This window comes from Coturnix japonica, chromosome 27 (assembly GCF_001577835.2).
Source record: "Coturnix japonica isolate 7356 chromosome 27, Coturnix japonica 2.1, whole genome shotgun sequence".
Classification (NCBI taxonomy): Eukaryota; Metazoa; Chordata; class Aves; order Galliformes; family Phasianidae; genus Coturnix; species Coturnix japonica.
Window position 1 is genome coordinate 1,824,794 of NC_029542.1, and position 24,833 is coordinate 1,849,626.

A 24,833-nucleotide genomic window follows, 5' to 3' on the forward strand; every position below is an offset into this window, starting at 1 on the left:
GCAGAATGGTGGCACCAGGCCGTGAGCTTAGTGACGGGTGTGCTCTGCCTGGGTATGCCTGAGGCCACCGGGGTAATCAATTGACCAGAGAGGGTAAGCCAGTGGTGAGGTCACTGCAGAGGAGTGACCTGGGTGCCAGCACAGCCCCAAAGTGCCTCTGTTCACACCAGGGTCAGCCAAGGAGGAGATGGAGCCCCAGAAGCCATTAAATCCTGACTGCTTTGTGGCCACCGAGCAGCAGCAACCACAGGATGGTTTGGAAGAAGCTGCCAGCACCAGAGATGTGGCAACCCCCAAGAAGTCCTCCACACCAAGCAGGACCTCTACGTCCAGTAGAGCCTCCAAATCCAGCAGGACCTCTACATCCAGCAGGATTTCTGTATCCAGCAGAGCCTCCACATCCAGTAGGATTTCTGTGTCCAGCAGAGCCTCCACATCCAGCAGGACCTCCAGAGCTAGCAGGATCTCCAGGTAAGTGAGGGGATGGATGGAGACTATGCCTGTCCATGTTTTAGGGCTCCTTCACACTCCCTGCTCACCCTCAAGTCAGAAAAGCTGCAGGATGGGCTGGGGAGGGTGACAGAATGGTGCCTACCTGGCAGGAAGTCAACCCAGCAGTGCATGATCCTGATGGCTGAGACATACCCACCCAGGCAGGAGGTGCGCAGGACAGGCGTGCCAAAAGTGGATAAAGCAATTCAGGTGAGGGTGGGCAAACCACAAGCCCATCCCATACATGTGTCCCACAATCCTAGGGGTGCATCTGGGCCAAAGGTTTGGCTCTGGCAGCTGCTGAGGCCCAGGTTCCTCCTGTTCCTTTCTCTGGGGTTTGATGGTATGGCTGTTCCCCTGTTCAGACCCCTCACTCCTTTGATGCATCACTCAACAAACGGCACACTCGGCTCAAGAAGAAAACTAAAAGAAAAGATGTGATCAGCAACCAGAATCAGCTGCGAGCCTCAAGGGACAGCAGTACCATGGAGATCTTCCCCCAGGCAGTGGAGAACAGAACTCCCAGCCTCCCTAAGGTCACATCCCAGCACAGGTAATACAGTCTAGCTCTGCCCTCTGGGTGACAAAGGTTCCTGAGGCTCAGGGATGGGCGCTCAACATTAGCATCTTCATTTGTAGGAAAAGCAAGGTCATATCCAACACATGTGTGGATCCTGATGAGGAAGGGTGGGAGGACCAGGATGTGCTGGAGGTGGAAGGTAACCCCTGGTTCTCCCCACTCAGTTCAGCCAACTGCCAGGGAAGTGGTGGAGCCATTGTTCTGGAGGCATTCAAGGAATGTGTGGATGTGGCACTTAGGGACATGGTTAGTGGGCACAGTGGTGATGGGTTGACTGCTGGACTTGATGATCTTAGAGGTCTTTTCCAACCTTAATGATTCTGTGATTTTATAACTGTGTTGATTCTAATGCGTCTCTCTGAAATAAATTCAGCATTATTTAGAAACAGGATTCAGGGGCTGTTTCAAATGGAAGAACTTAATGCTGGTGTTCATCCACCCTCACTTCTCCTTCACCCAATGCAGGGGATGAGGCTGATGTCCACAGTCCAGGCACTGACATGGAGAACAGCCAGGGGATTTGCCCTGCAAAGGAGACTCAGGAGGGGCTGAAACACACTCAGGCTCACAGTGAGCATGGAGGCACTGCCCTAACCCAGACACGTGAGTGTATCAGCCTTGTCTTCCTTCTCAGATGTGTTTTAGGACACATGGAACATGTGGTATCTCCCAGAGGTGAAGCTAAAATGCTGCCAGGATTGCCTGGAGTTACAGACCATCCCCACTTCCTGGAGGCAAATGACAAAGATTAGCGTTTGAATATGTATCTAATTTCTACTGTAGATTCACTCTCACTTCTCCTTCACCCACTGCAGGGTATCAGGCTGATGTCCACAATCCAGGCACTGCCATGGAGGACAGCCAGGGGATTTGCCCTGCAGAGAAGGAGACTCAGGAGGGGCTAAAACACACTCAGGCTCACAGTGAGCATGGAGGCACTGCCCTAACCCAGACATGTGAGTGTATCAGCCTTGTCTTCCTTCTCAGATGCGTTTTAGGACACATGGAACATGTGGTATCTCCCAGAGCTGCTGGCTAAGCTCACCTCTTTCCCTTCCAGTAGGCAAAGAGGTGAAACGGATCCCACATCTGGAGGCTGGTGGAAGCTTTCACAAGGAAGGTACATAGCAGAGAGCAGCCACCATCCACCCTGTGTGCCACAGTCAGGATCCTACACAGGGGGACACTGGGCCAAGCCCCTGTAATGCAGAAAATCTCAGTTTCTCATTGAGCTGTGGCATGAGACAAGATCATGTTTAGCTAATCTCCCTGCTTTTTAATGCCAGTGAGCTTAGCTGCTGGCAGGATAGGGCCCAGCACCATGAAGACCAACAGCTGTGACCCCAAAAACAGGGCCATGTGGCTGTACTGGGTGCTTTGAACGAGTGTGAGCAGCCAGAGGTGCTCCTGGAGAAGGAGCGGGGCTGGAGGTTGATCACGGTTTCCCATGAGAAGCCATTTGCAAAGTGATAACAACTCCAACCCCGCTGAACCTGCACATTTGGGCTGTATTGAGGCTGTTGGTGCTACAGACCACTAGATGGGGATCTCTGTACGCACTCAGCCAGACTCTTCCCACTTTGCTCCTCATTGCAGCAAGCAGAAGTGTGATTTCTTTTATTAAACCTAAAAATGAACAAAGCTCCTTCTGGTGCAGCTAATCCAAGGTGTATCCTGTCCCATTCATAACCCAGAAGCACGTTTTCCAGGTGTCTAGGAAACCTGCTGAAGTGAAACACGTTTTCCTGTTTGCAGGCAAGCAGGTTGATGAAGGAGAGCTGAAGTCTCACCCAGCCCCTATAGGGATGCATTTAGTGGACGTTGATCGCCAGCAGGCACTGAGGGATGTGTCTGTGGAAGGTGAGTGTGTCAGCACTTTGGGGTGCTCAGGGTTTGGATTGTTTTCCAGGCAAAAGGCTTCAGAATTGGAGATAAAGAGGAGAAAGGAATTGACTTTTATAGTCAGCACACTGACATTTCCCAAGGCATAAAATAATAGAACAATGCAGCTTGGAAGGCACCTTGGGAAGTCTCTAGTGCCAACTCCTGCTCCAAGCTGGGTCAGCTGTGAGATCAGTCCAGGTTGCTCTGGGATTTATCCTTTATAGTATCTCCAGGACTGTAATGAGTTAGGGTTAGCTTGAAATGAGAATGCTGTGCTCTAGGGAATCCTGGATCCCCAGCTTAGATGACTAGCTGGCCAAAAACTTGGGAATCAGTTTCAGGGCAAGATGCTCTAAAATCACCAGACCCTTTGTGGATGTGTTCTCAGTGTTATCAACTTCCTTTTTGGTAGAAAAACTTAAAGCTGCAGCTAAGGGCCACCCTAAAAGCTCTTGTCTGCCTGTCAGCCCCCCCTTCCTCAGGAGTATTTCCCCTTTAGCCATGCTCCATCTCACCCTGTACCCCAGGGGATGCAGCCAACAGTCAGGATCCCAACTCCAGTGTGGGCACTGGGGAGGTCATCTTATACAAAGAGGAGCTGCAGCAGATCGCCAGACACGCTGCAGGTGGGAACTGGTATCCTTTGTTTTCTGCTTCTGCACAGCCCCTGCAGCCAGAAACCCAGAGACCCAGGGAGGCTGCTGGGTGCCTGCAGATGGCAATGGTATGGGATATGCCTTGCACACAGCAGAGGTGAAATTCTCCCTGCTTCCCTTTAATCTTGTGTTAAATTTTTGCTTTGCGTTACTTGGCATGAATGGTTCTGTATGTCCTGGCATGACACAAACACCATTCCTCAGTGTATCAAAGGATTTGAGGTTTTGTGTCTATAGTGTTATAGTACAGCGTAGTGTATGGAGGGAATCACTGGGTGATGAATGACCATGGAGAGGGAATTTAATCTTTCTTGGCCTCAGCATCTCACCCTGCCTGGAGGGGAGGGAGTTTCATTGCATTATTGTGGCTAAGGTCCTTTAGATCCTCAGATGGAAAGGGTAGGTGAAAGGCAAAGGAGCCTCTATTATTATTATTAATAATAACCTTTATTTTTTTGCCAAGTCTCTCTCTGCTGGCTGCCAGCATGGAGAGGAGGTTTCTAACACTTTCTTGTTATAGGTGGCAGAGTCTTCAGGGATAGTCAGGACGCTGACCCTGCAAAGGAGCTGGATCCTGCTGCTGTGAATGGTAAGGGTCTCTGCCTTCCCTTCACTGCCACTGTCATGGCTCAAACACCCCCATAGAGCCAGTCACTGCTCCATTCAAACACTGCCCAGCATCTCTTGTAGGAGATGAGGAAAACATTCAAGACCTTGAGTCCATCCTGGATCCCACAGCCAGCAAAGTTCACCCGAGCAGCCAGGGGATACACGAAGCCTTGAGACATGTGGAAGGTGAGGGCAGTCTTTTGATACCCTTTAGAATCCAACAGCTGAGTTTAAAGCCTTCTGCATACGTTCCCTGGTGCTTTTCAAGCAGTGAGGATGTGATGTTAATGCAAGACACATGAGAGAACTGATTCTATTACAATAATGTAGTGAGTTCCTACTTATATTAAATAGACATGGAGAAAAGTGTCTGTTTGAGAGGGACATATTTGCTCCTCTACCAGTACCACCCTGCTGCCCTTTTCCCAGTGCTTAACCCTCACCAAGGACTCCATCATGCCTTCACTTAGAAGCAACAAATCTCCAGCCAACGTTTTAGGAAAGCCCCTGGCTCACGCAGCAGCTGCCAGTGGTCCAGCACCTCATCCTCCCTGTGCTCTGATGCCCATCATTTCCATTTATCCTTGTTGTTCTTATAGCTGTCTGTTATTTGCATTGAAAGCTCTCCTCTCCCCCTGTAGCTGTGAAGAGGAATCTGAGTAAATCCACAAAGGCGGCGAAGAAGGTCCAGCAAACACCCCTGGGAGAAGGTGAGCAAGATCCCCATAACGAAATCTGCTGCCAGATAACAACAAACAGGATCAGACGAGAGTCCTTCAGAAGAAAACTCTGTGACCACATGTTTTAATGAACTGCAAATCTGCTGGTAATGAAGCTGCGCAAGGAGAGGCAGACAGACCAGCAGCTGCAGTGCATTTCCAATGGCATGTTGCTACCCACAGCAAAGTCAGCGCTGTAGTTCCTGAGCCAGAGTTGGGAAAGCACAGATGTGGAGTGGGCTGCAAAGATTTACCTGACACTCCGCCCTCTGTTCCCCTTTTTGCTGCAGCTCTCCTGCACTGCACAGACCTGGTTTGTCTGTGAGCCACCTCATACTCTTTTTTCCCCCCTCCTAGCAATGATGGCAGGGCTTTTCTCCTCCCTGTGAGCAGGCAAGATTAATTTCACTAATGTGCTGAAAAGATTTTAAATTCTCTGGAGGACAGAGCTGGAGAAAGGCAAATGATATTAATAACATGGTTCTTATTTAACTCATCTCCCTCCATGCCCTGTATGTGCACAGAAGGCAGCAGTACCTTCCTAATATGATTAAGATGGTGTTTAAATTATCCATGCTTAGGTGGAAAATGGTGCTCAATGAGGCTTTTGTTTGTTTGTTTTCATAGAGGACAAGGATGATGTCAGTAGTGAGGGTTCCATCCTGGCTGCCCTGAACATCCACTCAGCCCTGGAGGAGCTGAACGAGGCACAAATGGATGGTCAGTGAATCATAGAATTATTGGTGTCAGTTCCCCTCTGTGAACTGTCAGCCTTTGGGTACAAGAGGCAGAGAAAGGAAAAACAGCCAAAATAGCATCTATAATAGAATGTAGGGAGGTATCGAGTTGTCCCACACGGTGGCTGCTCTGAAGGGAAAGGCAAGGGATATAAGGAGTATAAGTCATGCTCTGTATCCACCATGGTGGGATAGGAAATCAAATCTTAAGTGTCAAGAAGAAAGAATTCAGGTTTCCCATAGGGAAGGTGCTGCAGCAGGGGACAGGGGATGCTGGGTGACATAGGATTTCCCTTGCTGGGTGTCCTGCTGCCTGTGGCCAGAAGGATACAGTGAGTTCATGCTGTAGCACAAAACAGGGAGAAGTGTCATCACGGGGTCCTTCCAGCTCTCCTCCTTGGGATGTTGAAGATGTGAATGCTGGTGAGAGGGAAGCCCATGTAACTGTTTATTTGTGTCTTTCCATATCCAGAGAAAGCTGCTCTTGCTCCTGGCCATGTTCCCCAAACCCATGTAGGAAAGAAGCTTCCACGAAAGAAGAAAGTGTTAAATCCCCTTGAGATAGATACAGCCATGTGAGCATGAAGGTGGAAACAGGGAATATGCTGTTGCCTGTTGTACAACTGTGCTTCAGCTGCCGCTCTGTCCATCTCTCTTTATCATTCTGTGCATGGCAGTGAACTCCCAGAGACTCCTCAGACAAGAGTTGAGAGTGAAACAGTGAAGAACATGACAAAGCAACAACAGAAAGGTAAATGTTACCTCGTTACGTGCTCCCCCCAGGAAACACATTGCCAGCACCAACAGGAGTGGTTGGGCCTTTAGATGGGTCCTTCATGGTCCTCCCCACATAATAACCACACTGTGGGATGAACAAAGAGACAATCCCGTGTCCCAAGGATGTGGGAGCCCAGCAGCTGAGGGCTGAGGTAACCATCAATACCCTTTCTGGCAGACAGACAGCTGAATCATAAAAGAACAGAGCTGGAACTAAACCAAGCGCCTCACCCAGCCCTGCACATTAAATACCGCCTTACCCTTCCTCTCCCTAGATTCTCCAGCTCTCCTACACCAGCCATTTAGAGGTAGATGCATTGACACTGGCAGCAAGGAACAACCTCCTCAAATCCCTGTTGATTATAGTTCATTGTTTCCAAAAGAACATAAGACAGGTAGATCTTTCCCCCCCCCACAACCCTGTTTAACCTGCTGTCCTCTCTCTGCCTGCCTGCAGCATTTTCCGATGTTTTCAACTTCTTCCCCAAAGACCTGGATGGCAATATTAACCTTCAGCACCTGGAAGTGCTTGCTAAGCAACTGGGGATTAGCTTTGATGGGCAAGAGACACAAAAGAAGCTGGTGTGTGCAGATGCCGATGGTGAGTCCATCAGACCATGCATGGATTGCGCTGTGCATGTAAAGTTACCCCTCTCCTTGTGCCTTCCCAGCCCTGGGCATTGCTGTATTGAAATGTACTTGAAGGGAGAGGCTGTGCTTGAGTTGTTGTGTTTTAGCACTCACTGGTGACTCTATCCTTTGTTACAGACCTTCTCATGCATGCTCCACAGCTGTTACACATGAAAGCTTTAAAAGCTCTTATTCCTGCACTTAGTTTTTTAGTAAGCAAATCTTCCTGCAGTACCATCTCTGAGCTGCTCACCTTAACATTTCATTCTAGCAAAAATCTGCCTTGCTAACAGAGATGCCACTTGTTTGCAGGAGACAAAGCAATGAATTACTCTGACTTTCTGACCGCCATTACTGACCAGAATTGTTTTATCCAGACAGTATGTAAGTAAGAAATACCCTACCCAGGTACATGTTGCTCCTCTCCAGCAAAACTCTCACTTACCCAGAAATATCTGAATTACCTCATTCTAATTGGTACTGAGAAAGAAATCAGCACTGTGATCCAGCACTGCAGCTAATGAAAAGCTGCAAGAACTCATCCTCCCTGCTGGACATCCAACCAGCACTCTGGCAGAAAATGAGGATGGATCCTCACTGAGCAGATCTTGCTGGGGTCTGCTGGGGTCTCCACTCCCCCTGAAGGTAAGGCAAGGCTCAGCTGGGGCTCTGACTGCTCTCCTTCTCTCCAGTCCCTGACCAAAATGACTCAGACAATGTCAATCACGTCGATGCCAGAGAAGTCCTCCTCCTCAAAGTCTTGCTGAAGCTGGTGGAGTTGGAAGCTCTGCCCCCGAGAACTCTATTTCAGATTTCCAGGTGAGCTTCCTTAGTGTTGTAAGTGAGAGAAGGAGGTTCCCCCTTTCATTGTGATATTTACATGCTGTCTAACGAGATAAACAGATAACAGATAACATGTCCATATCTAGTTGGACAACCAAAAGCACCTACATAGCTTTGATACCCACCTTACAAAGGTGTTGTTGTAAATACCACGTGTACCCCTTTAAATATCATCTTTCCAGGTATGTCAGTGTGCAGCATCCCATGCTGAACAGGTCTTGGGCTGTGCTTCGCTGGTCAATGGTGCCCTCTTTTGCGTTCTAGTTACTATAAGCAGAAGTTTGAGGACTGCGCTGGTGAGGAAGCCTGGACACATGCTGATTTCCTCGTGAGTCACAAAAAGAACAACAACAAAAACACTAAAGTTCTGGTTTGTCCTTTACCCCTTGCAAATCTTGCCCGCATCACAATGATGAAGGAAAAAGAGGCAACAGCTTATTTGGAACAACTCAAAGGTAAGGCTCACATGCTGTCATTCAGCTCTATATTAGCAAACGTTTCATAGAATCATTAAGGTTGGAAAAGACCTCTAAGATCACCAGGTCCAGCTGTCAATTCATCCCACTATGCCCACTAACCATGTCCCTCAGTGCCACATCTCCATGGCTCTTGAACACCTCCAAGTGTTGTTACCTAGAAGAGGCAGATCCCCACCTCACTGTATCCCTTTCTGGTAGCTGCAGACTAATGAGGCCCACCCCTGAGCTTCCTCTTCTCCAGGCTGAACAATCCCAGTTCCCTCAGCTGCTCCCTTATAAGATTTCTGCTAAAACCCCTCACAGTTCTGTTGTCCTTCTCTGCACACACTCCAGGGCCTCCATGTCTTGTAATGAGGGGCCCAGAACTGAACACAGCACTCAAGGTGCAGCCTCACCAGAGCTGAGTACAGAGGGATGATCAGCTCCTGCTCTGCTGGCTGCACTATTACTGACACAACCAGGATGCTGCTGGCCTTCTTGGCCACCTGAACACACTGCTGGCTCATGTGCAGTCAGCTGTGAACTAATGCCTCGAAATCTTCCCTCAATGCAGCTTTACAGCCACTGTGCCCCAAGCCTGTAGCAATGCATGGGGTTGTCATGACCAAAATGCAGGATCCAGACCTTGATCTCTTTGAAACTCATCCCACTGACCTCAGCCCAGAGATCCAGCTTGCCCACATCCCTCTGTAGGGCCTTCCTAACCTCAAGCAGATCAATGCTTCCTCCCAGCTTGATGTTATCCAATGTTAACTTGAGGGTACACTCAATCCCTTCATCTGGATTGTCAATAAATTTATTAACAGGGTTGGCCCCAAAGCTCTGTGTTTCCTACAGTGTAGGCAGTAATTCCTAAGAGGATCACAGAAAACTGAGCTGGAGCAAACCTTAGGTGTTCATCCATCCAGTATCACTCACAGGGAAAGATACAAAATCAAACACTTGGAGTTCTGCTCCAGATGCTCCTAGGGAGAAAGGAACTGCCCCCCAGAGGTATCTCCGGTGCTTGATTAGCTCTACATTTCAGCAGTGTGAGGAATCTGGGACTTACCTTGCCCTTCCCTGGTCAGAAGAGCAAAACCAAGGGGCAGCTGGCTGTGGATACACTGTCAGTGACCCTTGTTCTTATTTCCCATTGCCAGATCACATGCCTGATCCAAACAGCCCCTATGCTGAGGTACCCGTCTTCCCACTGATTTCTAAACAAGATGCAAACACACTGGTGAAGCCAAAAAAAGATATGCAAAAGCAGACGATGCAAAGAAAGAAACAGCCAGTCGCTTCAAAGGTGAGTCGCTTCAGCTGTAAGAAAAAACAGGTTCAGGAGGTGAGAGACATGGATGGCGCTTCAGCTACATGCAACAGCACCAAAGGAAGCCTGAGGACAAGACTTAAAACCTATGTTTTATTTGATCAGGCTGCAGCCAAGGCTTCTGCTCAGAACAGCAAGAAGAAATGCTCCTCTGGTAACAACTCAGAGCACCCAAACAAGCAGCGTCGGCCACCAAGAGCCAGTGTGAGTGTGAAGTCCAGCCCCATACTCTGTGCTCATTCACTTCACATTTCCTCACTCTTCTCTGCTGTGGCACTCAGTTACACTGTCAGGGGTTCGACTGCTCGCTCTTTTTTCACCCTGGTAGCAAGGATACAGAAATAGCTAGTAGAAATATGTAACGATACTTGGTATCAACACTTACATACAGTAGCAAGGAGGCACTGCAGATACTATATAATTCAGAGTAGAGGTGTTACCTTAGTAATGTGGGTACAGCAGATACACCAGAATTGGACTCAAGTAACCTATATTCCAATAGTCTGGTGAACACTTTAACAAGACGTGGGTAATAACAAGCAATTTTGTCCTAAGTGCAAGGAAAATTGAAACCAGAGGTATAGTAATAGCTTGATTAATTACAGTTAATCATCAGTGTGAATTGGTTTTAACCTGCCTCCACTGTATCCTGGCATGGCACTGAGGTGCTTTCTAGCTTTGTACTCACCTCTGTGCCATGTGAATGCAGTGGGGGCTGAGCTGCATGGTTCCTCCATGGGGTTCTGCCCCTTAATCTCCCATCCCCTCCATCAGGACCCACAGGCGGCCCAACGCTACAGGAACAACCTGGTCCTCCGCAAGCACGCCAGCCTGCTCAAGCTGTGGCAGAAGATCCACGGGGCTCAGATCGGCCGGCAGTCGGGCAGCAGGCGTTTCTACCACACCTTCTCCACTTATTCCTGGTCCTGGAATGCGTGTCGAGAGCTGGTGACAGCTGAGGAGCTACAGGCACATGACTGGTATTGCCGCTTCCTGCCAGCCACCAGGCAGCCACCGTGGAAGAAGTGGATGTTTTAAGGCACCAGCTGGATGCTGGATGGGGTTTGTTTGGACCAGACTTGCTATCACCCTTCCTCCTGGCGTTCGAAATGTTAAATAAAAGCTGGGAAAGGTGGGGTTGTTGTTATCCTATGCAGCACAGCGAGATGGCCAAGGGAAGGGCCTGTCCTGCTCTGTGGAGCTTCACACTGAGTATTGGGGCATTGGTTGGACGCTTCACTTTAAGGACATGGAGCTCATAGGGACAGAAACGAAGGGGCTGAGCTCTGTGACTGCGGCCTGAGGGAACGGCATAGAGATGGCAGGGAGGGCCCTGTCCCAGAGGGTGGTGGGCACGACCCCGACCTTAGAGCTCAGGGAGTGGTGGGATACCACTGTTAGCTATTGGGTTCGGGTGGTGCAGAGCCGGGGTCGGACGCTCGTGCTGCTCCATGATCCCACAGCGCTGACAGCACCATCCACCCACCGCCATCTTCCCTCCGCCGCCTCACGTGACACTCCCCTCCCGCCCAGTCCCCTCTCTGCTCCTTCCGCTTCCGGAGGACACCGGCTCATCATGGCGGCGCCCAGCGAGGCCCCGGAGCGGCGGCGGCCTTTTGGGAGGCGATTCCTCACCGACCCCACCCGCCTTTTCCAGCATAACGCCTGGTGAGGGCGGCCTACCCGTCTCCATAGGGCTCCTCTTGTCGGCTTCCCTACCTGTGGTGCCTCTCCGCGCTCATCCGGGCCTGGTGTGCCCTGCTGCGGCCTGCTCTCCCTCAGCATCGCTCCTTGTTGGCTCCTCTTAAGATATCGGTCTTATTTCTGTCTCCGTGCTGAAGCGCTGGGGGCAGCCGTGGGGGTGGAGCTGAGGGTGGGCCTGGAGGTGAGGGAGAATCCGGCTGCTGTTGGGCAGCGCTCATCCTGCACAGGGAGGTTGTGGATGCCCCGTCCTTGGAGGTGTTCAAGGCCAGGTTGGACAGGGCCATAGGCAACCTGATCTATGGGGTCTCTATGGGGGTCTGTGGGGTCTCTATGGGGATCCATGGGGTCTCTATGGGGATCCATGGGGTCTCTATGGGGATCTGTGGGATCTCTATAGGGCCTGTATGGGGTCTATGGGGCCTGTATGGGGATCTATGGGGTCTCTATGGGGATCCATGGGGTCTATGGGGTCTCTATGGGGTCTATGGGTCTCTATGGGGCCTGTATGGGGTCTATGGGGCCTGTATGGGGTCTATGGGGTCTCTATGGGGATCTATGGGGTCTGCATGGGGTCTGTATGGGGTCCATGGGGTCTCTATGGGTATCTCTGGGCCCAATGTCTTCTCTATGGGTATCTATGGGTTTCAATGTGGTCCCTATGTGCCTCTATGGGGTCTCTATGAGGAACTATGGGGTCTCTGTGGGGATCTATGGGATCTCTATGGGGCCTGTATGGGGATCTATGGGGTATCTATGGGGTCTATGGGGTCTCTATGGGGATCTATGGGGTCTCCTGGGCAACTTGATTTAATAAATGTGTATGTTTGGTGGCCCTGCTGGGCAGGGGGGGTGGAGCTACATGATCCTTGAGGTCCCTTCCAACCCGGGTCATTCTGTGATTCTTTGAATGAAGATAAATTCACCCATGTGATGCTTTGGAGTCATGCCAGGTTTAGAGTGCAGCAGGTCTTTGCACGGATAAATCTGCTTGTTTCAGAAACATTAGGTGCCCAAATTGTTGGATTTTCTGGGAACTGGAGGCATTTTGCACTTCTAAAGCAACTATATCTACCTCAGGTCTCTGGTTGCTCTGTTCTGTTGAAAACTGGCAATGTTTAAGCTATAATAAAGTTATGTGTGCATGCATCAGCTTGTCGTTCATTTTGGGACTTACAAAGTGTGTCCTCAATGGTATTTCCCTGCAGAAATTCCTAATAATGTCGTTTTTCAGACACAACACTTAAGGCTTTGTTTTGCTAATTAATATCAAAAGGCCAATTCTTTCTGAGGACGGAGTAGTTCTACTTGATCCTTGTATTCTGCTTTTCATTATTTGTTTTAAAGAAGAAAAGTCAAGTGAATCACCTTAATGACTGCACAACTTTGTATGCGCATTTAAGTTACTAATAGGTTCTTAATGCTCCATTTTCTCATAATTGGATTTAATATTAATGTGATACTTTGCCTTCCAAATAACCCTACCTGCCTTTTTTTTTTCTTTTAACTTGAGAAAGAGAATGTAATTTTCAAAGACAGTTAAATAAAATGCCCATTTTGCTGAGCTGCTTGAGTAAAAGTAGTTCCCTGCATAGGAACCGTGTTGTATTCTCCATGTGGGAAAGGCAGCTCATCTCCAAAGAGGCCTATTTGTGCTGAGTGGTTTTGGAGTAAGGATTTAGTTCCTTTAGACTTGGCTGATCAGCAAACAGGTAGAAGGCTTAGGGAACAGATTTGATGTCTCTTGGGGTCCCTTCCTGTTATGCCACACTGGTAACTGCTACATTGCTGCAGAGCTGGAGTTGGAGATAGCAGAAAAGCCCCACAGTTGTCCATTTGGAGATCTATCAAAACCTCTTTTTTTTCTGTCTTTGCCTTACAACTCTCAGCTGAGTAGTGCACTTTAATTTTTACAACAGGGATAATGTGGAGTGGTCAGAAGAGCAGGAAGCCAGTGCCAAGAGTAAAGTTCAAGAGAACAGCTCACAGCTATTGCCACAAGATAAACAAGGTACTTTTGGATGTTACTGTAATGTGTGCGTCTTGACTTGTGTGCACAGCAGAAGAAGAGTCAGGTCAGAGTTACATTTGCATCTTCATTTATTCATCTTTTTTCTCCACCCTCTCCTAAATTGTTCAAAATACGTTACCTTGTAGTGGGGGGAAAATGGCAAAGCAGGGATCTTTCTGTCCTAAGTTTACCTTTCTGTGCCTGTTCCACCTTCTGTCAAGGCTCATTTCACAGGAGCAGAAGTGACCTTGGTTGGGAGGAGTCATCTTGGCTTGAGATTCTTTGTGTTGTGTTTGCTGAAGTGCTTGTTACTGTTTCCAGTCAATAAACTTCTTTCAGTACAGAGCAACAGCTTCAGTTAGTGCTTTGCTGTTCAAAGCTTAACATACAACAGTTAATCTTTTGTTTGTTTGCATGCTGCAAGCACTTTTTCTCTTAAGAGGATCTAGTGAGGTAGTATCTGTATACAACTCTACCAAGTTCACAAACAACATGGTAATAATTAAATCCAAAGTAAAAGAAAATGATTTTATCCTGATTGGAGTGTTAATCATCAGAAGTTACTTGGTAGTAAAGTTACTCGGTTGAAGCAGTTCTGGGGTTGGTTTATTTTGCATCTTTCCTCCGCAAGTGAGATATATCAGGTCCCTCAGATGATGGTGAAATGATATCCTGTTCTTTAGTATGATAAGATACTTGTTTGATGATGAGCTGTAGGATGGGTCCACTTCTTTTGCTCAAATTGAGTGTGCCATCTGTAAGGCAACGCTGAACGCTATTGGAGCTGTTCAGACACTTCCCATATAGCTTCCAGTTGTGTTCACAATAGCAAATTTAATTATACCAAGGAGCAGTACTCCTCATTTCTCAGATTCCCAGAAGTATCCAGCAGTTTCTATTGTGATACCCATTGTGTTGAGTTCATTTTAAAATCTGGTTAACATTAAAGTGTACTCTCTGTCATGCTTTGAGAACATATATACAAATATGAAATTGCAGAGAAATTTGATGTTAGAGCAATTTGACAGGTCTTTATGATGTATTTCCCAGGCTGAACAATGGGGGCCAGTCAAATTTTGATGGCTGCTATTCAATAGGAAGCGTGTGGAGACAATGGGAAGGCTGAAACATAGGGAAGTCGACTCAGCCAAACGTGCCTGAGGGGTCCAGTATTTCGAGAATCAGAAATGTCCAAGCAGGAGAACAAAGACAGGCTATTGGTCATTATGGCTGTATTATTCTTTGGACGACTTGAGCTGTCAGAATTTATTCTGAAGGAGAGAAGTTCTGTGTGCTATATAGAAGGTGTATCTGCTGGATGGGAGCAGGGAAAGAAGAGGAAGTGTTGCTTGGTTTTGTTCTGAAGCTCCGTAATGAGCCTCCATGCGAATCAGGGGATCTGTAATTCTCTTCCTGTCTTTTGTAAACAGTTTATTTTGTTTACAAATCTTCTGCAATGTGAAAGGGTGAGTATGGGCTTGACTTTGGGGGTGTCCTTACAAAATTATGCAGAAATATAAGAAGTCCTTATCAAGTCTCTGGAGGAATCAGGCTCACATGCCAATGTCCTTATGAACTAATACAACAAAAAGGATCTTGAAGCAAATATGGTGCAACCTTTTCTGGCATAAGCTGTACAGGAACTCAGACTGAAATATTAGTATGGTCATTTTTAGCTTTAACCCTGTTTCTTGCATGAGCAGGTGGACCTAGAGTTCATGTATTAATTTTACTACTTGTCCTCTACTCCAGTGCTTTGCAAATTAACTTTAAATAACGCTTCTGCACGTTAGGTGGAAGATAGCAGCTCTCCAATAGCATCCAACAGAATTCCACACTAATTTATCATAGGAAGAGCAAAAATCTGGTTAATCCAAAGTGGTTGGCTTGGAATATTAACACAGTTTCTGAGGTAAACATCCTCTTTTAATCAGAGCCTGTCGTGGCATCTTCAGGGTTCAACAGGAGTCAGGACTTCGTATCTTTGTTAGCTGAAAGAGTTTCCAACCCCAGCAGCTTTGCATATCCCTACTGGTGTGTGGAAGAAGTGACAGTTCAGGAAGGAGTGCACCAGAGACTGAATCAATAGCCCTCATTCCTCTGATGTTAGTAGTTGCTGACTGCCTCCTCTGCAAATAATAATCAGACCTGACCCCACTTACTTTGAGGTACAGTGAGATCATGACACAAACTTATGCTCTAGACTATAGTTTTGTTCAGCTTGTTGTTTAAGGACAAAGCTGCTTAAAAGGAGAAAATCCTCATAATCAAGGTAAAGAGATTATTTTTATAAATAGCTCTTTGTACTGCAGGGATAATTATATAGATTACTCTAATTTTGTTAGATCACAGCTTCATAAGTGTTCTGATTGTCTGTAATGTTTATCTTGCCACTGGATTGTATTTAGTAGGTGTGAAAACCATTTTGCTCGCTGTTTAAAGTTAATTCTTACCAGTTTTGGTCTATCCACTCTCTGGATATCAATAGCTCTGTGCTATTACTTCAGTGGTAGTGGTCACTTATTTGATTCCTCTCTTTTGCTGTAATTTCATGTGATGCTCTGACCTGCACAGAACCATTGGGGGGGGGGGGGGGGAGTGTGATTGAGAGAGGAGTGATAAATGGTTGGAGGATGGCAGGAACTGCTGCTGGAGGGACGTTGGGGGGGGGGGGGAGGAATAAAAAGTGCTGCAGACTGGACTCCAAGAGTACTTGTGTAAGACATGATGTCCTGTGATCTTGGAGTGTTGTGTAAATGCTAATTGAGCTTTATGCTGGACCAGTATAGTTGACCAATTTTTCTGTTTCTCGGTGTGAAAAAAGAAGTGGCGTGTCAGGCTTCAGCTCCAGAATCCACTCGTCGCAGAATTCCTTAGTAGATTTAAGTGTTTCACTTTTTGTCACCGGGCTCCAAATGAATTAAAACTATGAACTTAGTAGGTTAGTGTTAGAAATGGAAGAAAACGTGGATATCTTCATTCCAGTATATTTCAAAGAGGGCTTTTTTGTTGCCAGCTTTCTTTAAGTCCTTCACTTAAATCCTACCAAGGCACCTCCTCTTCTATCTCTTTTCCCTTTCTTTTTTTTTTTAATTCCTAACAAAATGACAGTAAGGAGGCAGGTTGAGAGTTCACACGAGAGGGTACAACCTAAATCAAGGTGATTTTCAATCAATAATTATTACAGCAGACTACTGAGTAGATGTCTGCAGTGATCCCTGACTGTCTGAGCTGATTAAACTCTGACACCTTTCTGATTTGACTGCTGGTGATGTTTTTGTTTGTGTTTACAGAGGAATATGAGGTGAATGCTAAGAGATACTGGGATGACTTTTATAAGATTCATGAAAATGGCTTCTTCAAGGACAGGCACTGGCTGTTCACTGAATTCCCCGAGCTGGCACCAAATAGGAACCCAAGTCAAAATGAAGATTCTCTGTGTGAACTCAGCTGCAAAGAGGTATCCAAAAATGAAGGGCTGGGAAGCTGTGAAAATGGACATTGCACATTAGAAACCAGAGCAGAGAATGAGTTAAACCTGGTGAAAAGCAGTCGTACATGCTGTACAGAAGAGCTGGCTGCACAGAAGCTGAAACAGAGTTATGAAGATTACCCGGGATCCTCTGCTTCTTACCGTATATTAGAGGTAATAGCTATAAAACAATGAATCACAGATTGAGTGGTTTCTTGTATGAATGTTTGTGTGACTGGGTGATGGATGTAAAATTATGTACATAGCAAACAAGTTAGTGGGAAGGTCAGCTTACATCAGTAAAAAGAGAGGGCAGCTTAGAATTGTTGGGATTCTTGGTTCAGTCTGTACACACAGAGCACAAGGACAAGTTTTCAGGTTTAAAATAAAAACTATTGATGTTGAAACAAACTTTTAAGTGCCATCTTTTCTATAAGAAATTGATTCTTTTATTTGTCTGTATAAATATTTTCTTTGTCTTTTATGGTTTTGATGTTTGTGCTGATTCTTGTTTGCCCTGAGAGGCATGAAGTGGAATTATGAAACCAAGAATGTAGGGATGCTGTTTCTTTAGGAACTTATATTCCATCTAATAACAGAAAATCTCAGGTTAACATAGTGGTATCATGCTTGTCCAGGTCAGATTTCTCATAAACATTAGACTCCAGACAGCTCATGAAGACCTTTTGCTTTGCCACCTCTGTTTTGTTCAGTGTAGATACCACCATTTTTGTTGAGTGCTCCTGTTGTATGGAAACTCTGACCTTCTAGGGAGAATCAATATAAAGAGTCCTTTAGATTTACATTTGATCTGAGCCATTGAGACTTCCTCAGACAAATGTTCTTGGGATGTGGTGGCTTTCCTGTCTCACCTGAATATTCTCAGTGCCATATGTCACTGCTTGCCCTTTGTGGTTTTTTTTCTTCTCAGACTTTCAATTTCACTGATTATTTAGACATTCAGGGAGAAATATTCTAAACCCAGTTGTATGAGACCTCAAATGGGACTTCAGATGGGAACAGACATAAGAAATAACAAGCTATAATCATTGTAGGCTTAATTGTAACTTGAACAAGAGCCATCTAGTGAGGGTAACTCTGAAACAGCAGAATATAATTATAGTAAAGCAAACTTCTTTCTCTGTTGCTCTGATTTTCTGTGGAAGGGAATGTAACTAATCTACAGTGCTTTTTTTTCCAGTGCTTCAGTGACTTGTATATACTGGTTGTTAGGCTTGGGATTCTAGCAATAACCATTCTCAGAAGAGGAGCAATACGCAATTTGTTAGTAAGATTTCTAGGAGAACTGAACTGGTTTCCCACAGTGCTTGTATGTAGGCCTGCTCCTCAGAGCTGAGTGTATTCAATTCATGCAGTGATATTTGCAAATGGTCAGTGCTGTGCTCGTTTGTTACTTCTGAGATACACTCTGTTCTGTGGCTGTAGAGAGTTAAAGTTGAAATCAGATGCATGGGATGTGTTGAAGGAGTAATTTTCATTACGTGCACATCTGCTTTGTTTGTGCAGGTTGGCTGTGGTGCTGGAAATACAGTCTTCCCAATTTTACAAACCAACAAGTAAGTAGTTCTCATTAAGATTTTACCTGTGTGATAAAGCAGCCCATGAAAAACTGTAGGGAAATTGTTGCATGCTTTCTTAATTGGGACAGTTTCATGCTGAAAGGCCAGATGTAACTGATAAACTATATAAGTCTTCAAATAATCGTGTTTTGAGCCTGAAGGTCTTTGGTCTTGAAATGCAAGCATACGTGTCTCATTCTAAAGCATTTTCATACAGGCTTTAGTATCTCTCCTGAAGGAAAAGTAAGCAGTCAGTTCCATGTGAGAATAACTCAGACATAAAAGAGCAAAGTGATGAGCCAGATTTTGCACAGCAGATAAGAGACAGACAGACTGACCGAGACTAAAGGCCACGATTTCAGACTCTCAATTTTGTGCTCTGTGTGTCTGATGCACTTCTGTATATCCTGTGGAACACCTTTCTATATGTGATGATAGTGTCTTTTGCTTATTTCAGTGACCCAGGCCTTTTTGTTTATTGCTGTGACTTTTCTACGACAGCCGTGGATCTTGTCCAGGTAAACTCAACAGTGACTTATGAAGGTAGGAAGTACACGGTGCCAATTGCACGCTGACATAAGTATATCATGGAAGCCACCAGCTGTATAGTTCTTTTGGCAGCTTTCTATTTTAGCTAGCCCTGATGCTGACCCTTTTACTGTTTAAAGACTGTAGAAATGAGGGAAGCAAGAGTCCTCAGCACATCACTTTGGCAGCAGAGAAGTCAGCCAGATTTCCTTTCCCCTGTGGTTGGCAGCTCTGTTTAAAAAATGCAATGCTCTTTTAGTTGAGTAACTGCTGAACCTTGAGAACATTCAGCCTATTTTTTAACAGCGACTGAAGTTGTGTTTGATTTGTGTGTGCATTATTAGCACTGCAATTCTGTAAGTGGTAGGAGTGCTTCTGCAAAGACAGCTGAGGACAGGTACTGTGGAACAGAAAGCTGGGATTTAGTCAAAGGACAAATGCTGCTAACAAAACTCAGGTCAGAACAGAGCTGGGAATGAGTCTATGGAGTGTCAAATGTTATCAGTTATTTCATGAGATGAAATGGGCACAGCAGCAGATCCAGCATATCATTGTATCTGCAGAGCTGACAAAAGTGCTGCTTATGGGGGTTACTACAATCCATAGCAACAGCTTTCAAAGATTAAATGACTTCTAGAAATCTGCTTGTGATTTTATGAGTGTAACTTTATGGAGCTGGGTCTGATGTTTGGGATGTTGGAAGTAACTTGCTTTTTGAAATGAAATGTAGACTACTCATGTCTGCTAATGCTCTAATATCTCTCCCTTTAAATACAGAGCAATGTGGAATATGATTCTTCTCGCTGCTTTGCATTTGTCCATGACCTCTGCAATGACCAAAGTCCTTTCCCAATGCCAAATGAAAGCCTTGACATTGTCATTCTCATCTTTGTCCTGTCAGCAATTCTCCCAGAGAAGTAAGTTTAAAAATTTCTTCTGGGTCTAAAGCAAATACATACAGAGCTGGAGTTCTTTATTAGAGAAACATAAAAAGAGCAGAGATGAAGAAAAAACTGTAATTGTTGAAGCCTTGCTAGTGCCGAGTGGGAAACACGTGTCATGCTGTTGTACCTTCTTCCATTTCATCCAGTTTAGCTAAGGCTTCTTAGTAATCTGTTAAAGTTATACCAACATAACCTACATCAAAGACTTAAAATTCCGTGGCTGTCTCTCTGCAATCTTAACATGTCTCAAGTTCTTCATCTCCACAGCTTTACTACTTCATCTCTTTAGTTTTACAGTGATGTCAAGGACCAAAACAGCCTGCATTATTGATGTGTTTTGAAGGTTGCACCTCTGTTCTATGCACCAGCTAGCGATGTCAGAAATATCAACAAGGTTCTTCTATTTCATTCACTTTTTGCCAAGTGATTGCATCCTAAAACTGCAAAAAAAATACCAACTAAACTGACTAAATAACCTCACTGTACTCTTTAATGTTGCTGCATGAGATCCCTCTCGTTGTTTAAGTTAAGGAGACTGGTAGCTTTCTACATAATGAATTATTTAGTTTCAGCACTTGCTTGATAATATAGTGATCTGTGTGCTGTGCCATCCATATCTTTGTGTAGATTAATCAACAGGTGAGTAAGGAAATATATAATGAATTGAGCACCTTTGTTATAAACATGATGCAGAGCAGCTGTTAGCTGTTACATACCTGAATTGTTAGTATGAACACTGCAAGAGCAGGAAAGAAAGAGAATCTTGTTAAATGAAACATGTCTACCTGCAGTAGAATATATAGGAGATGTTTGATAGGTAGTGATAGACAGTGAATAGTGGGAGAATAGTCTTGGATGCTTAGCAGTACCTGAAGATTAGGCTGATGGAGCCGAACCTGCAGTGGAATGTATTGAGATAAAACAAGTGGAGCCAGTGCAGAAGTTGACAGAAAGTTTTTGGGTGTTAATGTGTCATAGTTTTTTCTAGATATGTGTAAAGTGAAATTAAAGCTGATTCTGTGACTGATCCAGTTTCCTATTAAGGCTAAGCTAAAGAAGGGGAGGAAAAAAAGAAGGCAAAATTGGCAACTATGATTAAAAAAAAGAACAGAAATGGTGGGCCGATAAAGTGAACCCACCCCAGTCTGACAGTGCTCAGTAGATTTCAGATGTTGGTCGCTTTTTATATGAAGTTGTAATATGTGTGAAACTTCATATTTTCTGTTTGGTAGGCTAAACAAACAGGCTTGATTTTGCAGACTTCTGAATGCTGCCATCTTGTTCTTTCCTCAGGATGCAGTACGTCATTAACAAACTAAGTCACCTTCTGAAACCAGGAGGAATGATTTTGTTACGAGATTATGGCCGTTACGACCTAGCCCAGCTTCGGTTCAAGAAAGGTATTTTCATTTCCCATGGGGAGCCTTTACAGCTCACTAATAGATTATGCTTCTCTGGAGCAGTGTCTGCCCTGTTTGGGAGGCAGCTCATTAATTCCCCTGAAGCACAGCGTGTGCTAGGAGGAGAAGTGCTTCTGTCTTTATATGCAGCAGTTGTTTGGTTTTAAATGATAGCTGGTAACTGTTTAAATCCTTCTTGCCCTTAGGTCAGTGTCTGTCTGCTAACTTCTATGTGAGAGGTGATGGCACCAGAGTCTACTTCTTCACCCAAGGTAGGAGGCTGGAAAATACATCCTCACCTCTTTTTGTCCCTGTGCACCCAAGTTTTGTTGCTAGCTCTTTCCAGCCAGTCTTTCTTGGAGCAGTGTGAAATGTGAAGTGTCACCTAATCACACAGGGATCTCAGCCTGTCAGATGCTGATTTGAATATGCACAGTAAATTCCTATGTGGAAAATCTTTTTAGATTAAGACTGAAGTGTGTGCTAAACTGAAAGGAATGGAAGTGGAGAAGCCCTCTTGAATCTAGTTGCCTGAGGAGTATGCAGTCAGATGAATGCAACTGGAGAGAACTTCTCTTAACTTTACTGTTCTCCCACAGTGGAATGTGAGGAGCATGGTTCAGTACAGAGCTAGGGACAAACTTCTTAGTTCCTTCCAGTATTTAAAAGGGGAATATAAACAGGAGGGGAATCAACTTTTTACTCAGGTAGATAGTGAAAGGACAATGATTTTAAGCTCAAGAAGAGAAAGTTTCGATTGGATGTCAGGGGCAAGTTCTTCATAGAGAGACTGGTGAGGTGCTGGAACAGCTGCCCAGAGAGGCTGTGGATGCCCCATCCCTGGAGGTGTTCAAGACTGGCTTGAATGGAGCCCTGGGCAGCCTGGTCTAGTCCCAGATCTGGAGGTTAGTGGCCCTCCCTGTGGTAGGAGGGTTGGAACTGGGTGATCCTTAGCATCCCTTCCAACCCAAGCCATTCTATGACTCTGTGATTCAGTTGTTGCTTTGTGTTCAGCAGGAGTTTAATTTCTCTCACCTTATCACCAGTTGCACCCCAGTCACTTCCACTGAGGGCTCATCTGCATGGTCTGTTTTAGAGCACTGACACAACTGCAATGAACTGTTCTGTTCCCCCACTGCAAAAGTCTAATTTGTCACAACAAAATTAATACTCAGTGTGTGATTGGCAAATGCTTCCCTATGTCAAGTATCTGATAAAAGTGCACAAGCTGGGACCTGCTAGCTCTTTTCTCCAGCAGCTCCATACCAGTCACACGCTCCCAAGCTGCAGTTGAATGAGCTCTCTGCTGCTCAGCAGGACTCAGACTGACTTTGCCCACGGCCACTGTGCTGGGGCACTATGATACTTACTTGCTTGGTCAGGAATACTTACCAATTTAAGTGTTGTAGCCTTGAGGGCTCTCAGTGCTTTGGGCCCCAGTTGGGTGTGGGGTTTTTTTTTTTCAGGATTTTTTTTTTCCAGACATAACTATAATGAATCCAGTTCCCCTCCAGCTTATACAGCAAAGATCTTACTGCCACCATTTAAAAAGCGTAGGTCTGATATCTGATCTGGTTCTTTGCTCTTGCAGACTCTGAAATTGCAATGGAGAGAGGGGAGAGGAGTAAGGAAAGGGATCTGTCCCTACTCACTAGAAGGTGATCCTTTAATTGGTTACTAGAGGCAATACTAATGTCTGGGACTGCTGTTGTTTTCATCAACTCTCTGTAACTCCAGTTGTCCTCACAATACTTCTTTCCTTCCTTTGTAGAAGGTAAATTCAAAGGAAACTTATGAGACTGTAGCCTTATTTCCCCCATAACACAATAGTTAAGTCCTGTCTGATCTCTACATTTCCCTGCCAGACAGAGACCATGAGTTTCCTCTGGCCTGTCTTTCAACTGTTTAGCCCTCAGCATGAACAGATATCAGTTAAATGAAAGCTGTAGCATCCTTCTCTTCTCTCTGCTTCCAGATGAATTAGATGATCTCTTCACAAGTGCTGGCCTGCAGAAAATACAGAATCTGGTTGATCGTCGACTGCAAGTGAACCGTGGGAAGCAAATGACAATGTATCGAGTATGGATCCAGTGCAAATACCAAAAACCTGTTGCCCCTCAGCTGTGAGGAAGCAGGGTGTGCTTTGTCAGATTTTATCCTCTTCATGGTTGGTCTCCTCCTGGTGAGATGTATTGTTGAGGAAGTCAGCATGCATAGAACCTCAGTGCCTTTCATAGCACCTAGCATCACTAAAGATGAGTTTTGCTAAGGACAAGTGGTCTAGGAGGAGACCAACAAGTAATTAAGGTGTCTTGCTACTGGGCTGGGTTTTTAAAGTTTATAGTTTTTAACAACATAAGAAATAGTCATGCTAAGAGCAGCTGTGCAAGTTGAGTAGCAAGCCCCTCTTACTGTGGATTTCTACATGAAACAAGATCTTCAACCTTGTCTCTGTGCTGTTGTTTTTTGTTTCCAAGACAAATTTGATAGATCTGATTTCCTTTGCAGCTGGTCACATGGATCCCTTTGCCAACTTATCTCATGCAATTCTCTTTCAGTCCTTCAGATCTGTGCAAATCCAGAAGTTAAAATACACTTATTGAGGGCATGAACTGAGAGCACGCTTGTTTCTCTGTGCCACTTTTCTCACAGACGTATCCTGGTGGGCAGATAACCTGTGGAGAACACAGATTATTGCTTTTACTGTCTTCAAGATTGTTTCTTTACGGAGCTAGCACACTATAGCTCAGTTGCTGTGAATTCTCAGAGTTCAACCTTTCAGAAATGTGAGGTTGTTGATAAGGTAGTTCTGAAGCACCTTCAGAGTGCAGAGAAACCAAAGCAGCTTGTGGGACCAGAGTTTGCACAGAATCCATTACCTGCTTTTTCTGCCTGAATAGTCAAGAAGTGTTCCAGCTGGCTGCAGAACCAGGTCACAAGCTGCACTGCCCTGTCTTGGTGATGCACTAAACTAAAGTAGGCAAGGCACTTGTCTTTGATAAGAAATATGAAGAGTGTCTACCAACGTTGTTTGATTTATTAAAGGAAACCAAGTGTGGCTTTCTGAAGGTATTACCCCACTTTTGACAGCTGACAACTTTTATCTCTACTTGTTGTTGGTTTTTTGTTACTTTTAGGATGTCGGACAACAGATATTCAAATAAATTCTGAGGTAATGTTTTTCATTGCTGTTTTGAGTAATATAAATGAAGCTTCCACAGAAACTAACATGCCTGTGGGCACTTGATCTGAAGGATTTCAGCCACTGTTAGGTAACTACTGATTTCTTTTCCTTGAAGAAGCAATGCCTGCTAAGTGTGCACCATGAGCTAAAGAGCAGTTTGTGCTGTTCATAGCATGTATGTTTTGTTATCTGGACACTAGTATTTGTAGTTTACAATTGCTTAAGAATAACCGTCGACTCTGAGGCCACATAGATGATGAAATAACTGCCCTCTTGGAATGGAGAAGGAAGAGTA

General features: G+C 45.3%; 2 protein-coding genes and 1 long non-coding RNA gene across 15 annotated transcripts; 2 read left to right on the top strand and 1 right to left on the bottom strand.

The window, feature by feature from the left end:
* The first annotated feature begins 1 nt into the window (after position 1).
* On the top strand, positions 2-10,853 carry EFCAB3 (EF-hand calcium binding domain 3). Of its 12 annotated transcripts, none has more exons than XM_032449366.1 (24): positions 2-93; positions 182-471; positions 603-702; positions 858-1,045; positions 1,132-1,211; positions 1,538-1,675; positions 1,888-2,028; positions 2,133-2,192; positions 2,828-2,932; positions 3,484-3,582; positions 4,133-4,201; positions 4,291-4,407; positions 4,863-4,931; positions 5,568-5,660; positions 6,150-6,252; positions 6,355-6,428; positions 6,730-6,849; positions 6,945-7,055; positions 7,397-7,468; positions 7,777-7,903; positions 8,192-8,382; positions 9,549-9,694; positions 9,824-9,922; positions 10,493-10,853. In XM_032449366.1, the coding sequence occupies exons 2-24, from the start codon at positions 188-190 to the stop codon at positions 10,754-10,756; spliced, it is 2,850 nt and encodes a 949-aa protein (XP_032305257.1). In that variant the 5' UTR covers positions 2-93; positions 182-187; the 3' UTR covers positions 10,757-10,853. The 12 variants fall into 12 exon arrangements, with proteins under 12 accessions (XP_032305257.1, XP_032305255.1, XP_032305256.1 ...); XM_032449364.1 differs by having other exon boundaries at positions 5-93; positions 177-471; XM_032449365.1 differs by having other exon boundaries at positions 7-93; positions 153-471.
* Positions 8,908-10,514, bottom strand: LOC116654442. Its single transcript, XR_004309688.1, has 2 exons — positions 10,407-10,514; positions 8,908-10,039 (listed from the first exon to the last, which is right to left on the bottom strand). It is a non-coding gene; the product is annotated as an uncharacterized LOC116654442 (long non-coding RNA).
* A 423-nt stretch (positions 10,854-11,276) lies between the features above and the next one.
* Positions 11,277-24,539, top strand: METTL2A (methyltransferase like 2A). 2 transcript variants are annotated; one of them, XM_015885734.2, is made up of 10 exons: positions 11,277-11,386; positions 13,339-13,430; positions 16,724-17,076; positions 18,430-18,479; positions 18,940-19,000; positions 19,788-19,927; positions 21,248-21,354; positions 21,561-21,626; positions 22,946-23,012; positions 23,330-23,446. In XM_015885734.2, the coding sequence occupies exons 1-10, from the start codon at positions 11,295-11,297 to the stop codon at positions 23,331-23,333; spliced, it is 1,032 nt and encodes a 343-aa protein (XP_015741220.1). In that variant the 5' UTR covers positions 11,277-11,294; the 3' UTR covers positions 23,334-23,446. The 2 variants fall into 2 exon arrangements, with proteins under 2 accessions (XP_015741220.1, XP_015741219.1); XM_015885733.2 differs by lacking the exon at positions 22,946-23,012 and having other exon boundaries at positions 23,330-24,539.
* The last annotated feature ends 294 nt before the right edge of the window (positions 24,540-24,833 follow it).